A 12,759-nucleotide genomic window follows, 5' to 3' on the forward strand; every position below is an offset into this window, starting at 1 on the left:
CCGGACGACGGGGTGGCGGGTGGGGGTGGGGGGCCGAGGCAGAGGCAGGTGCTGCGGGGCCGAGCCCCTTGCATGAATTTCATGCATTGAGCCTCTAGTATATTATAATAACTGGTCCATTCAGGGACCCTGAGAGAGTGCCTCTGGGGCTACAGGAACTCTCCAGAAACTCACATGCCTGCCTGCTTTACCCACGTCTTGCTGCAATGGTGCCCTGAATGCCACAACACTCGTTTCTCTTTGTCACCATGTATTCAGGCCAGGAGGTCAACTGGCCTAACCAATGGACATGAACACCAGGGGGGAGAGGGCATGAGTGGGAGGGGGGTTTGGGGGTTAATGGAGGGATGAGGACACATATGTAATAAAGAAATTAAAAAAAAAAATATCCTCAGACCCTAAAAAAAAAAAAAAAAGAGGCCAAATTCCCGGAGACCAGGCCTGAGCTTTTACAGCAGCCGTAAAGAGGTCAGCTTCCCAGGCTTTACAATCCATCACCAGCACTGAACTGACGTGACAAGGCTCCTGGAAGTGCCCACATACCTGTGTTCTCCCTCCTATGAACTTATGAGCCCAGGTCTGGTTCTGGTCTAATTACATAGAACATACCACCCACTCAGGTTACAAAACGTGCCTCCTGACAGCTCAACAAGGCTTACTGTGTTTGTTTTTCTTCTCTGGTAGAGGAGGCGGTTTTTCTGGGTCACCTGCCGATTCAGGAGCAGTGAAGTCACCCACAAATTCGACAGAGGCTGAGGACCCTCCTTGCTGGAAGGGGAGAATAGCAGCAAAGGGCGTGAAGGGGGCGGGCTGCACCAAGGCTGGGTTCTGCAGGTCGTCCTCGGAGATGTTGTCATATTGGGAGGGGTGCCGCTCGTAGGACACGCGGGAGCCAGAGCTGTCCGAGGTCTGGGAGGCCGCACTCCTGCGCTTCTTCTCGGGGAGGGCAGGGGGCATGTCCGTCTGCTGCCCTGGGGCTAGGGGCCCGTCTGGCTGGGGGCAGCTGCCAAGAGGCAACTGGAAAGGATGGCCGAGAAATGGAGACCCAGACTCTCCCAAGGACTCCGGCAACGGGCTAAGGTTACAGGCCACTGGCTGAGGTATCTGGTCTGCATTGGAGAGGTCTTGCTGAAGGAATTCGTAGTCAGGATCATAATGATCTGCATTCAAACAGGAAAGACACACCTGTCAGCCCCGAGACCCCACAGAAAGAAAGGACCCCACCCCTGCTGTCGCCCACTCCTGTTCAGTACAGCGGGACAAAAACGTGTCTCCCTCTCATCTGGACAGGCCCGTGCTTTTTTTTTTTTTAATATTTTTTTTTATTGATTTTCTACAGAGAGGAAGGGAGAGGGATAGAGAGTCAGAAACACTGATGAGAGAGAAACATCCATCAGCTGCCTCCTGCACACTCCCTACTGGGGATGTGCCCGCAACCAAGGTACATGCCCTTGACCGGAATCGAACCCGGGACCCTTCAGTCCGCAGGCCGATGCTCTATCCACTGAACCAAACTGGTTAGGGCCCGTGCTTTCTTTTATATTCTCCATTCTTTTTTTTTAAAAAAATATATTTTATTGATTTTTTACAGAGTGGAAGGGAGAAAGGGAGAGGAGGGATAGAGAGTTAGAAACATCGATGAGAGAGAAACATCGATCAGCTGCCTCCTGCACGCCCCCCACTGGGGATGTGCCCGCAACCAAGGTACATGCCCTTGACCGGAATCGAACCCGGGACCCTTGAGTCCGCAGGCCGACGCTCTATCCACTGAGCCAAACCGGTTTTGGCTCCATTCTTCTCACTGCTTGTAACAACAAAAACAGATGGGAATATGACTATTGTCCTTTATTTTTTCCTGTATTTTTTGAATTTCTGAGTTACAAAGAAAATGCTCCGTGGCTGGGTGGCTCCGTTGGTTGAGCAACTGTCCCATGAACCGAAAGGTCACTGGCTCGATTCCTGGTCAGGGCACATACCTAGGTTTTAGGTTTGATCCCCGGTTGGGGTGCATAGGAGAGGCAACTTGATTGATGTTTCTCTCTCTCTCCCTCTTTCTCTCTCTCTCTCTCCCTAAAATAAAAAAAATACCCTTGGGTGAAGATTAAAAAATGAAAAGAAAATGCATGGTCACTACAGAAAATGTGGCAAATGTAAAAAAACCACCCCAAGTCCCGAAATCTAACTGTAATCTGCTTACAATTTGATGTATTTCCTTAGAAGTCCCCTCCCCCCCCGAATTCTTTTTTCTTTCACTGAACTATGTAAGTGGTCTAGGATTTTGTCCGCTGATCAATAGATCACAATTGACTTTTAATAGTTATATATCATTCCACCAAACCGCTTTATCATAATTTGCCCAATTTCCTAACCCTTTTTATGAAAAAAGTCAGATATTTCTAGCAGTTACTGGTCCTAACATTGCCGAGATCTACGTCCCTGGACAGCAGCCTTGCTGTCAATCTGATTATGTTCTGAAGGTGAACTCTCCGGAGTGAGATCTCCAGTTCACGGACACGAGCGGCTGATGCTCTCAGCCTCACACCGACTGCTTTGAGACTTCCCCGGCCCTCGCTGCAGGCGGTCAGCACCAACGAGGGTGCAGCGCTCAGCTGCCTCCCTCTCCGTCAGAAGCTCTCAGGGGCTCCCTTCACTTACAGCTCGGAGCACAGATGATTCTTAATTTTGGCAAAGGGAGTCAAACTGCACAGCGACAGATCAGCTGTGTAACAGCGACACGGGGGCATCTCCCCGGGTTTCATATCTTTCACATCGTTACTTCATCTCAACTTTCAACCTCCTCCAGAGTCAGATTTTGGTGCCCTCGTGTGCAGGTGAGGAAACTGAGGCCCAGGCTTTGAATGACTGGCGTCACCACGTGACCCCGAGGAAGCTACCAGACGACGAGACAGGAGGGTGAGGACGCCTATAGCTCACCTAGTGTTTCACAGCTTGTGTTCCGGGAGCACTGCCCGCTGTCCCTGTCCAGAGAGGACAGCTGCTCGTCCGACCTGCTGAGCTTGCCGATGCTGCTGCAGGGGGACAGGCGGGGCGACTCTCCCCCGTAGGAGTGACTGCCTCCTGACAGGCGCCTCTGGGCGTAACAGTCCCCGTCAAAATCCTCGTGTGCAAAAAGAAAACAGCCCAGTCACTTCTGAGAAACGGTGGCAGAGAGGGGGGAGGGAACTGGGATGTTTACTTGGAGAAGAAGCTACAGCCACTGGGAAAACCGGTGGGAAAGGCCAGCCTTTGAGGTAAGCAGAACACGCCACACCTATGACTTCCAGCAAGAGGCCTCCAGGAATGCTGGAGTGTGTGGGGGAGGGCCTGGGGCAGAGCTCAGACGTGCAACGAGCCCTGGGCTCCATCCTCCCCACCCCCTGCCCCCACCCCTCATCCTGCAGAGAAACTTCCAGCGTCTGAGAGAGCCTGGTGACTAAGGCAGGGGACGGAGGAGACATTCCCAACCCAGAGCCTTGCTGGCCTTCCTCGATGGGACTGCATTACCTGCCTATTAATTCCAACAGGCAAGCTGGAGCCACTGGTGGCTCGACTCATGGGGGCCACAACGGCTACGCGGGTTGGGGATGGAGCCGACTGCCTTTTCTTCGGTGGCAATGCTGGCGGAGGGCTGAAGCAAATCAACAATTCCCATCAGACCAACAGCCCAAACAAAATGCTTTAAACAGGTATAAGGTAGAGCATTCTTCATTCTTCGTTATTAAGACACTTCACACCTACTTTTCACACTTTCAACCGCCGCCCCACTCCCCTTCTGCCAAAACAAACCTATCAGACCTGCCAAAAAACAACCAGAAAAACCCTTTCTGTTCCTTTTGTGAGAAACTGGACCAGTTTTCGCTTGGCTAAGGCTAAAAGGCAAGCCGTTAGGAGTTCCAGGAGTGTGGGTGAGGGCGGGTGCTAGGGCTGGGCCCCGTCTTCCAGAAGCCCCGTCTGAGAAAGGTCCAACTTCCAAGGCTTCTAAAAAGCAAGGAACTGGGCTCCAGTTCTTACCCTAATGGCACTGTCTTCTTTTCACCTCCTTCTACCCATCCATTCATCAAATTATGTCATCAACAGAGGAGAGTGTTGGGAAAACAGAACATTACCTATTATCAACCACCCGAATGCCAGGTAAGGGGGGTTTGGGGGGCGCGACCTCTTCATCAGTAGAATCTGGGAGCAGCTCGGTCGACTGTGACATGCCGGTTGTCTTGTTCAGGATCTCCATCTCTCTATCTGTCAGGGGGAGCTCAGACTGGCTGAGAATTGCAAAGAACTCGGGTTACAGAAGATTACAGAGCACACGGGTCCGACGAGGGTCAGGATGGGACCAGGCCGGCAGATGACTTAGAGGTGGACTTGCAAGTGTGGTTTGATCACCAACAAACCACAGAGGCCTGGCCAGGTCCCCTTGACTGCATCTTAGTTTTCTTGTCTGTAACAGGAACCCTTCAACGAGATGATCTAAAGGCTTTTAAAAATGCTCCACAGTTGTTCTATGTCTGTGCTAGGGGCTTGTAGTAGATAAAGCCAAATGCTCTCAGGCCAAATCCCCCAAACCCAAAGTTCTTTCCAATTAGGAAACGGTGGTCAAGAAATGCCAAGTGTGGGTCACTGGGCCGCTCACACACTATCCTTAGAAAGAGTCCCGCTGACCATTAACCTTGAGACCAGGAAATACTTCAAGGCATGTGTGAACTGTACACACTTTAAAGTGATACAGGCACTTACCGGAACTCACTGGAAAAGGAATGTGGGCCTCAAACAACCTGCCTGACGTGGGTGGCCCGATCCGGCTCCCATTCGAGTGTAGAGCCAACGTGAGCACGGTGGCTGGAGGGTTAGTCAGTACTTACCCCTCGGGCTTGCAGGCTGGGGAGCTGGGTTTCACTGGGCTTGTTGGAGATGGATGCCCCTGCTTCTCGATGGTAAGTCTGACCAGCTCCTACACCCACAGAGGAGAAAGCAGTGAGGCGTGGGGATGGGTCCCCACGGCTGAGTTTGCACAATTTGCACAACCAGGTGCCCTCTACTCCCGAGTCTCACATCTTTGTGCCTACGGATTCCCCACACACCATAAATGCAAGCATTCGTTGACTTAGGTAATCTGCGTGACTTCCCAAAATGTCCCCTACCCTCCAAAAACATCTTCAGAGCATGTCGAGAAGTTTCAATGCATCAAGGTACTTCCTCTTGGAAGGGGGAAATGACAAACCCCATTGTCTCACAATGACTGGGTTCATCACACAATGTAATTCCCCTGGTAGAACAGATTCCAGTCCGTCTGTGGAAGAACTAGTCTTCAGTTCTCTAAAGCTGTTCTGTCCTGTGCAGGACGCGCTACTAACGGCCACACCTCTGGCTTCGGGGAAGGGGCTTTGCAAAGTGAGCTGGGTATGGGTGTGGCAGCAGCTGGTATACCGAGGTGACTGGTTGGGATCTTTTCAATGGACAGCTAATTAAGGGCATACCACCTAGCAAAGAAATAACTTGTAAAAATACTTTTTAAAACAGAAAAGAAGGAGAAGCAGGAGAGGGGCGGGGGGCGGGGAGGGGAACATGGCATCAGGTTCTACTTGTTTTCCCACTGCAATGCATTTCCCCGGTGAGCTTTGACGACCGCCTATACCCCGATAAGAACCACTCGGAAAATACCGATCACTTCCACCACCGCTCCAGCCACTCTGCCCGACTCCGCTTTTTAACTTTTACCTCTCAGGTCCCTTTTGCCTAGCCTAGAAGTTGACGTAAATGGAATCACACAGTAAGTACTCTTTTGTGTCCCATTGCTCTTTCTGAACAGCTTTATGGGCACCTAACTCACATGCCATAAAACGCAGCCTTTTACAATGTACAGCTCAGGGGTTTTCAGCCTGCTCATGGAGTTGTGCCACTGCCAGCACAATCCACTGTGGGGCTCCGCACCACCTCCAAGGGACACAGTGGCCACGGCTGTGCTCACCTCCGCAGCCCTCCCAGGCCCAGCACCCAGCTGCTCTGCCCCTGCTCTGTCTTCTTTTGCTCAGCACGCACTACATTCTCATGGCCACGATTAATCTGTTCCTTCTTATTCCTGAGTTGTATTTCAGGGGACAGACAGCCCCACAATTTCTGCATCCACTTTCTGGGGGAGGGACATCCCAGCATGAACGTCTGGTTTAGAAAGTCACCGCCAGAGGACGCAGCAATGGACACTGTGGGTAATACAGCAACATGTCCCTAACTCAGTTGCAACGTCTCTCCAAACTCAAAAATGCCACTCACAGGAATCGCAACCCATGTGATAAGGCAGAGAGGTCACATCCTTCCTAGGGCCAGAATTTTTTCAAGACCCAAACTAGAAAAAAGAAGTGTCGAAGAAGAAGGTCACAAATGTAAACAGCAATGGTCAGTCACCGTTAGAGTCTCCAGCTCCGATGGTACTAAAATAGAAACTCCCAGGCCTGGCGAATGGCGTAATGCTTTGGCCAGCCTGTCTACAGGACGACTTGTCAGTGTGTACCAAGCACCCTAACTATCAGCATTATCTTTATTATGAGTTAGCCAAGGGAAATGTCATGGATGTGTGGAACAATTCAAGCAGAAACAATGGTCATCACCGCATCCTAAGTAATAGATACAATTAGACTGCTCCATCTTCCGTAATTAAATATTCAATCCGAGGCACTGATTAGATAAATTCTGATAGAACTGAACGATGGACCATTAGATTGCCTTTAAAAACCACCTCACAACAAGAGCGTGTGACAGCACGGAAAGACAAGGAATACACCGTTTTGGTTTCTCCACTTGGTCTAACCTTTCTACAGTGAACATGTGTCACATGCTTTCCTTCTGGAATACTAATTTAAGGCGTCAGTGCACACAGGCAGAGCCGTTGGAACCAGAGCCGTGTCACCTGCTCTATCAAGTGATGCTTGTTCTCAGAGACACGCAGGACCCGAGATCTCTGCGAACCGGTACTGGGCGAAGACAGAATTATTCTTTTCCTGTTATCACCACTTGATGTTAATGAAACCTCACAAAATACACAAATACGGAAGGAAGAGCAGGGTCCCTGGCTGCGATTACTGACCGCGGAGAAGCGAGACTCCGTCGTGAGGAGAGCTGGCAGGTGGAATGAAGGCTGCGGCCCGCGGCCTGGGGGAGGGAGGGAAAGCAGTCTGTCCTAAAAGGCTGTTCCAGGCCACACCGAAGAGCAGCGCGGCATCAGGGGGAGCCAGAGGCCAGACCACAGCCCCGTGGATACCCCACATTCATGCCTTATGAGCAGGGCAAAGGGGACAGAGAGAAGCCTGCGTACTTGTAGCTGCTGACGTAGGAAAAATTCCACAAATTCTTCACTGAATCATGAGCAATTATAATTAGAATGTCATCTTTCTGGAGAAGCAGCTGGATGAACTCAACTAACGAACGCTGGAAAAAGCATCACGGAGTGACAGGCAGACATGTGCGAGCACGCACCGCGTTCCAGACGACATGGCTGCGGAGAAGGCAGCGGCTCTGCGTTCCACCCGCTGCTGGCCTGGGTGGGAGCGGAGTGAGGGGCGGCTTTCTTTTTCACCACCCAGCCAGCCCGAAGAGACCAGCAGAGGCCTTTAGTCTCAACTGGCCTTCACCTTCACAGACAGAGAACCCCTGAGTGCGCACGTATGTGGCTACCGTGCCAACACCCTAATCTCATTCAGAGCTCCCCCCACCCCAGTGACCTGGCAAGAGTCCCACTCCCCCGACAGAAGGCAGGTCCCCGAGAAGGTGTCACACTTTTCAGTCCTCCTGAGGGGCAGGTGAGCAAAGACTGCGCCCACAACCGGGGACTGTGAACCAGACAACTGTCAGGTCACCGAAACGCAGCCTTCAAAAGCCAGGAGGTCTGTGAAAATACCTTCTACATACCCAGTACTGTATTTCTATGTCCCTGTTATTCCCATTGAAAATGACCCAGAGACGCTTCCATCTTCAATGACCTTGGAGGAATCCAAGTCCGGCTCTGGTGCCCACTGCTCGTTTTCCAAAGATATACAAGTGACCAAGGAGCACACGAAAAGATGCTCAACATCATTAACCATCAGAGAAATGCACATCAAAACCGCAGTGGGTACCACGGCACCCCACTAGGAATGCTAGGATCCAAGGACAACAGCAAGCGTCGGGGAGGGAGGAACCGGACGCTCCCACTGCTGGTGGGCAGCGAAACGAGGCAGCTGCTTTGGGAAGAAGTCTGGCAGCTTGTCACATGATCAAACATAGTTACCGTAACTACACTCCTAGGTGTGTACCCAAGAGAAATGAAAACATACATCCACACAGAGCCTTGTATGCAAACATTCACAGCAGCGTTACTCATAATTGCCAAAAAGGGGAAACAACCCAAATGTCCAGATGTCCGTGAATAAACAGGCGGTGTGCCTACACAATGCACTGTTACTTGGCAATAAGAAGAAATGAAGCAGCGATACAGTCCAGAACACGGATAAACTTTAACAATATGATGCTAAGTGACAGGAGCCAGTCACAAAAGGCCACACAGTACATGACGCCATTTACATGGAAGGTCCGGAACAGGCAAATCTAGAGACAGAAAGCAGTCAGTGGCTGCCGGGGGATGGGGGAATGGGAAGAAATGGGAGAAGGTTTGGGGTTACTTCCTGAAGTGATGAAATGTTCTAAAATTGTGGTGATGATTGCAAAACTCTGTGAATACACTGAAATCATTAAATTGTACATTTTAAATGGGTGAATCATATGGCATGGGAATTACATCTCAATAAAGCCATCACCTAAAAATCAATCAATCAAGGAGTACAAGACGAGGCCTGGAGCATCTTTTCATACCAAAAAGTGGGAAAACCACCAAAGGGCTTCCTTTTCACCTCAAAAGGAACCCCGGAAACAACATGGAGCTTTCACTCGTCAAAGATGGGACCTGGGCATCATTAACAACACCGACAATGGTCTAGCTCAGCCGTGGGCAAACTACAGCCCACGGGCCGGATCCGGCCCGTTCGGCTGTTCTATCCGGCCCGCGGAGCCGAAAGAGCGGAGGGTTCTCTTGCTCTCCCCTCCGCTCCTTTACTTTGAATTTATATTAGTTCACACAAACACTCCATCCATGCTTTTGTTCCGGCCCTCCGGTCCAGTTGAAGAACCCATTGTGGCCCTTGAGTCAAAAAGTTTGCCCACCCCTGGTCTAGCTCATCTCAAACTGAGATTCACGAGTTCAGAAGGACATTTTAACCACCTCAGTTCCTCAGATCACAGGATGCCTGGGCACACTCACTGCTTTGATATCTGGTAAATAAAGGGAAGAATGAAGCATTGATCCTGGCTTTCCTGAGCACTGTGACTCAGGATAACCACACACCGACAAGGGGAAGTCTCTCTGTCACAGGTAATGAAGAAAGAGTGACAGAAAGAATGAGGATGGCACCCTTTTGCAACCCCTAATGAATTAATGGGCCTAGGCCAGTGGTCGGCAAACTCATTAGTCAACAGAGCCAAATATCAACAGTACAACGATTGAAATTTCTTTTGAGAGCCAAATTTTTTTTAAAATATATATTTTATTGATATTTTACAGAGAGGAAGGAAGAGGGATAGAGAGCTAGAAACATCGATGAGAGAGGAACATCGATCAGCTGCCTCCTGCACACCTCCCACTGGGGATGTGCCCGCAACTAATGTACATGCCCTTGACCGGAATCGAACCCGGGACCCTTCAGTCCGCAGGCCGACGCTCTATCCACTGAGCCAAACCAGTCAGGGCCAGAGAGACAAATTTTTTAAACTTAAACTTCTTCTAACGCCACTTCTTCAAAATAGACTCGCCCAGGCCGTGGTATTTTGTGGAAGAGCCACACTCAAGGGGCCAAAGAGCCGCATGTGGCTCGTGAGCTGCAGTTTGCCGACCACAGGCCTAGGCGATCACCACCAACAGCTATTAACATCAAAAGGAACAGGTGCCTCTTAATGGAAGCCCACGGCATCACCTACGAAGCATTCTCTAATACAAAAACAAACAAACAAACAAACAAACAAACAAACAAACAAAAAACAAATCCGAGTCCGCCTCGGATTCACAGGAAACTCAAGGGACAGAGGCACACAGTAAACAATACTGCACAGACGGAATCAGTGAAGTCCAGAACGTAGGGGACTTTTAGGAGCAATAACTCTTTCTGAAAACACAAGTAAGTTGCAAGGAGAAAACTACAGAGGAGGAGGAACTGTAGACATCCTATACAATAAAAGGGTAATATGCAAATTGACCCAAGGTCAGGAACGACCGGTCGCTATGACGCACACTGACCACCAGGGGGCAGACGCTCAATGCAGGAGCTGCTCCCTGGTGGTCAGTGCATCCCACAGGGGGAGCTCCACTCGGCCACAGCCAGGCTGACGGCTGTGAGCGCAGCGCTGGTGGCGGGAGCCTCTCCCACCTCCTCGGCAGCGCTAAGGATGTCTGACCATAGATTAGGCCCACGCGGGGCGTGGGCCTAGGCCGCAGTCGGACATCTCCCAAGGGCTCCCAGGCTTCCAGAGGGATGTCTGATTGCCAGCTTGGGCCCGCTCCCCGGGAAATCGGGCCTAAGCCGGCAGGTGGACATCCCCCGAGGGGTCCCAGACTGTGAGAGGGCACAGGCCAGGCTGAGGGATCCCCTGCGCCCCCGCCCCACACACGAATTTTCATGCACCGGGCCTCTAGTGTATTATATGAATGAACTGTAGTATGGCTTTCCCTTGGATCCTACATTGAAAAACTGTTTAAAAGCAGCCAACTACACCCTGCAGGCCAAATCCAGCCCCGGCCTTGCTTTTTGGAAGGCCCTCAAGGTAAGAATGCTTTATTAAAGAAAATTAAAATATAAAGCAAAAAATATGCAATGGAGACTATACGTATAGGTAGCCTGGGAAGCCTGAAATATCCGTTCTCTGGCCCTTTACAGAAATAGTTGGTTTTGTTCGAAGCTATGTATCACGTTATTTACAGAGGAAAGGAGGTGCGGCTGCGTCTGCTTCCGATCAGCCAGGAGTAGGTGGAGGCCCAGAAGAAAGGCCGCCGGAGGACACCTGTGGGAGCCGTGTGATGAGGCTTCATTACACGATTCTCTATTTTTGGCAAATGTTTGAAATATTTCATCCAAAAGTTAAAAAATAGGCTGAATGAGGAATGAAAGGAGAGGGCTTATTTGAAATGCCAGTGTGGCAGACCGCGAGGTGCCCCACAGTATCTGTTCTTCCTTATGAATAGGATTTTACTGGGCACATGTCGGGGTCAGGTAAAATGTTAAGTGACAGTTTTATGAGGCCTGTGAGGAAGCACTCTTAGATGGAGAAGGCACGGCTTCCTGCTCCCTCTCTCCTTGCTGGGTGGGATGTGGTCCTAATGAATGGAGGGGCAGCAGCCATTATGGCCCAAGAAGTAGAATCCATGGGCAAGAACGGCAAGGAAGCAATGGCAGAAGGCCACGCCCTGACCAGACGTGAAAGTGTCACGTTAGCCACAACCGCCGATCTCTGGGCCTCTGATACATGGAAGAGAAATAATGAAAGAGAAAAAATAGGTTTTCTTGTAGTCAAACCTAATCCCAACTGATACAGTCTGGAACATTTCTTTCAAAGTATTCCTGTTACACAAAGGAAACCTGGTGCACAAGCCCAATTTGGGTGGTGACAGAACTGCAGGTATTCCAAAGCGCCCCCCCTCACCAAGGTTCTCAGTATGAGGCTTTAAAAATAAATAATAATAACATGTGTGAATGGGGGGAGGGGGCAGGGGGGCCAGGGCAAGTCCCAGGCCTGTGGAGGAGACTCCGAGAAGGTCTGTGAGGAGGACAGAGCAGAGCCCAGGCCGAGATCAGAAGAAAAGCTGACCTGTAGATGGTAAAGTTGGGAAGAATTGGGGTGTAGGTTTCGAAAGGACAGTCTGGGGTATGTGTCTGACCTGGAGGAGCTCGGCCCACACAGCCAGGTCAGAGGCTGGGCGGGTTGCTGAGAACAGGAAAGTGAAGGCCTTCACATTCCTTCCTGGGAGAGTCACTGCCTCTGGCGGCCACAGGTAAAGCACTGCCTGGGGCAGATCAGATAATGGCAGAGGTTTATCTTTTAACCTGAGATCTGTGAAATTACACGGGGAAGAGCCACAGACCCTTTGTGAAGTTGGTAAATGGGAGCGGTTCCAGAAAGGAACGTTTCTACAGTCACCGTTCACTGGGCAGCGAGCACATACCAGGTACTTTATATACACTACCTTACTTAAACGTTCATCAGCTCTTCAGGATAAATATTTAAAAACCTACTTGAAACTCAGAGAAGTAACTTGCCCAAAGTTAAAGGGCCAACGAGTAACATTTATGGGGCGGTTAAATAATAAATGATACTCCCCATTCAGGGACAAAACAAAGAAATCCTGTTTGTTAAAACACTTCAATCCTTTTTTAAAAATTCCATTTAACAACTGAAGGAGTTACATGAAAGATGGTGAGTCAGTTTAGAGGAACGTGCCAGCATCTCTCCTCTCTGTGGGATGACCACATGCCCATGAATGTACTGTCAGCCACAGAGGCTGTCACATTAACTAGGACATGGGCTTATAAGGTGTCCTAGGCCTGAAGGGGACCTCGAGAGAGGCTGGTAGCCAGCTGACTTGGAGGTGGAGCATGTGAGTCGCTCAGCTGACCATGCTTCTCCCTCCTGTGGCGGCAGCTGAGGGCCATGGGGAGTGCACAGGGTCTGGGGTCCAGCAGGCCTTGGGTGTGA

General features: G+C 50.5%; 1 protein-coding gene across 1 annotated transcript in view; it reads right to left on the reverse strand.

Annotated features, from left to right (window-relative positions):
• The window catches only part of RAPGEF1 (Rap guanine nucleotide exchange factor 1), a gene marked incomplete at its 5' end in the record, with an annotated part of 110,451 nt that overhangs the window by 36,882 nt on the left and 60,810 nt on the right, over positions 1-12,759 (reverse strand). Inside the window, 5 exons of the mRNA XM_080668343.1 lie at positions 660-1,160; positions 2,935-3,118; positions 3,505-3,628; positions 4,107-4,259; positions 4,857-4,945. Of these exons, the coding sequence (XP_080524469.1) occupies positions 660-1,160; positions 2,935-3,118; positions 3,505-3,628; positions 4,107-4,259; positions 4,857-4,945 (1,051 nt within the window). The remainder of the gene's footprint in view (positions 1-659; positions 1,161-2,934; positions 3,119-3,504; positions 3,629-4,106; positions 4,260-4,856; positions 4,946-12,759) is intronic.

This window comes from Plecotus auritus (genome assembly GCF_963455305.1).
Source record: "Plecotus auritus genome assembly, chromosome: 5".
Classification (NCBI taxonomy): Eukaryota; Metazoa; Chordata; class Mammalia; order Chiroptera; family Vespertilionidae; genus Plecotus; species Plecotus auritus.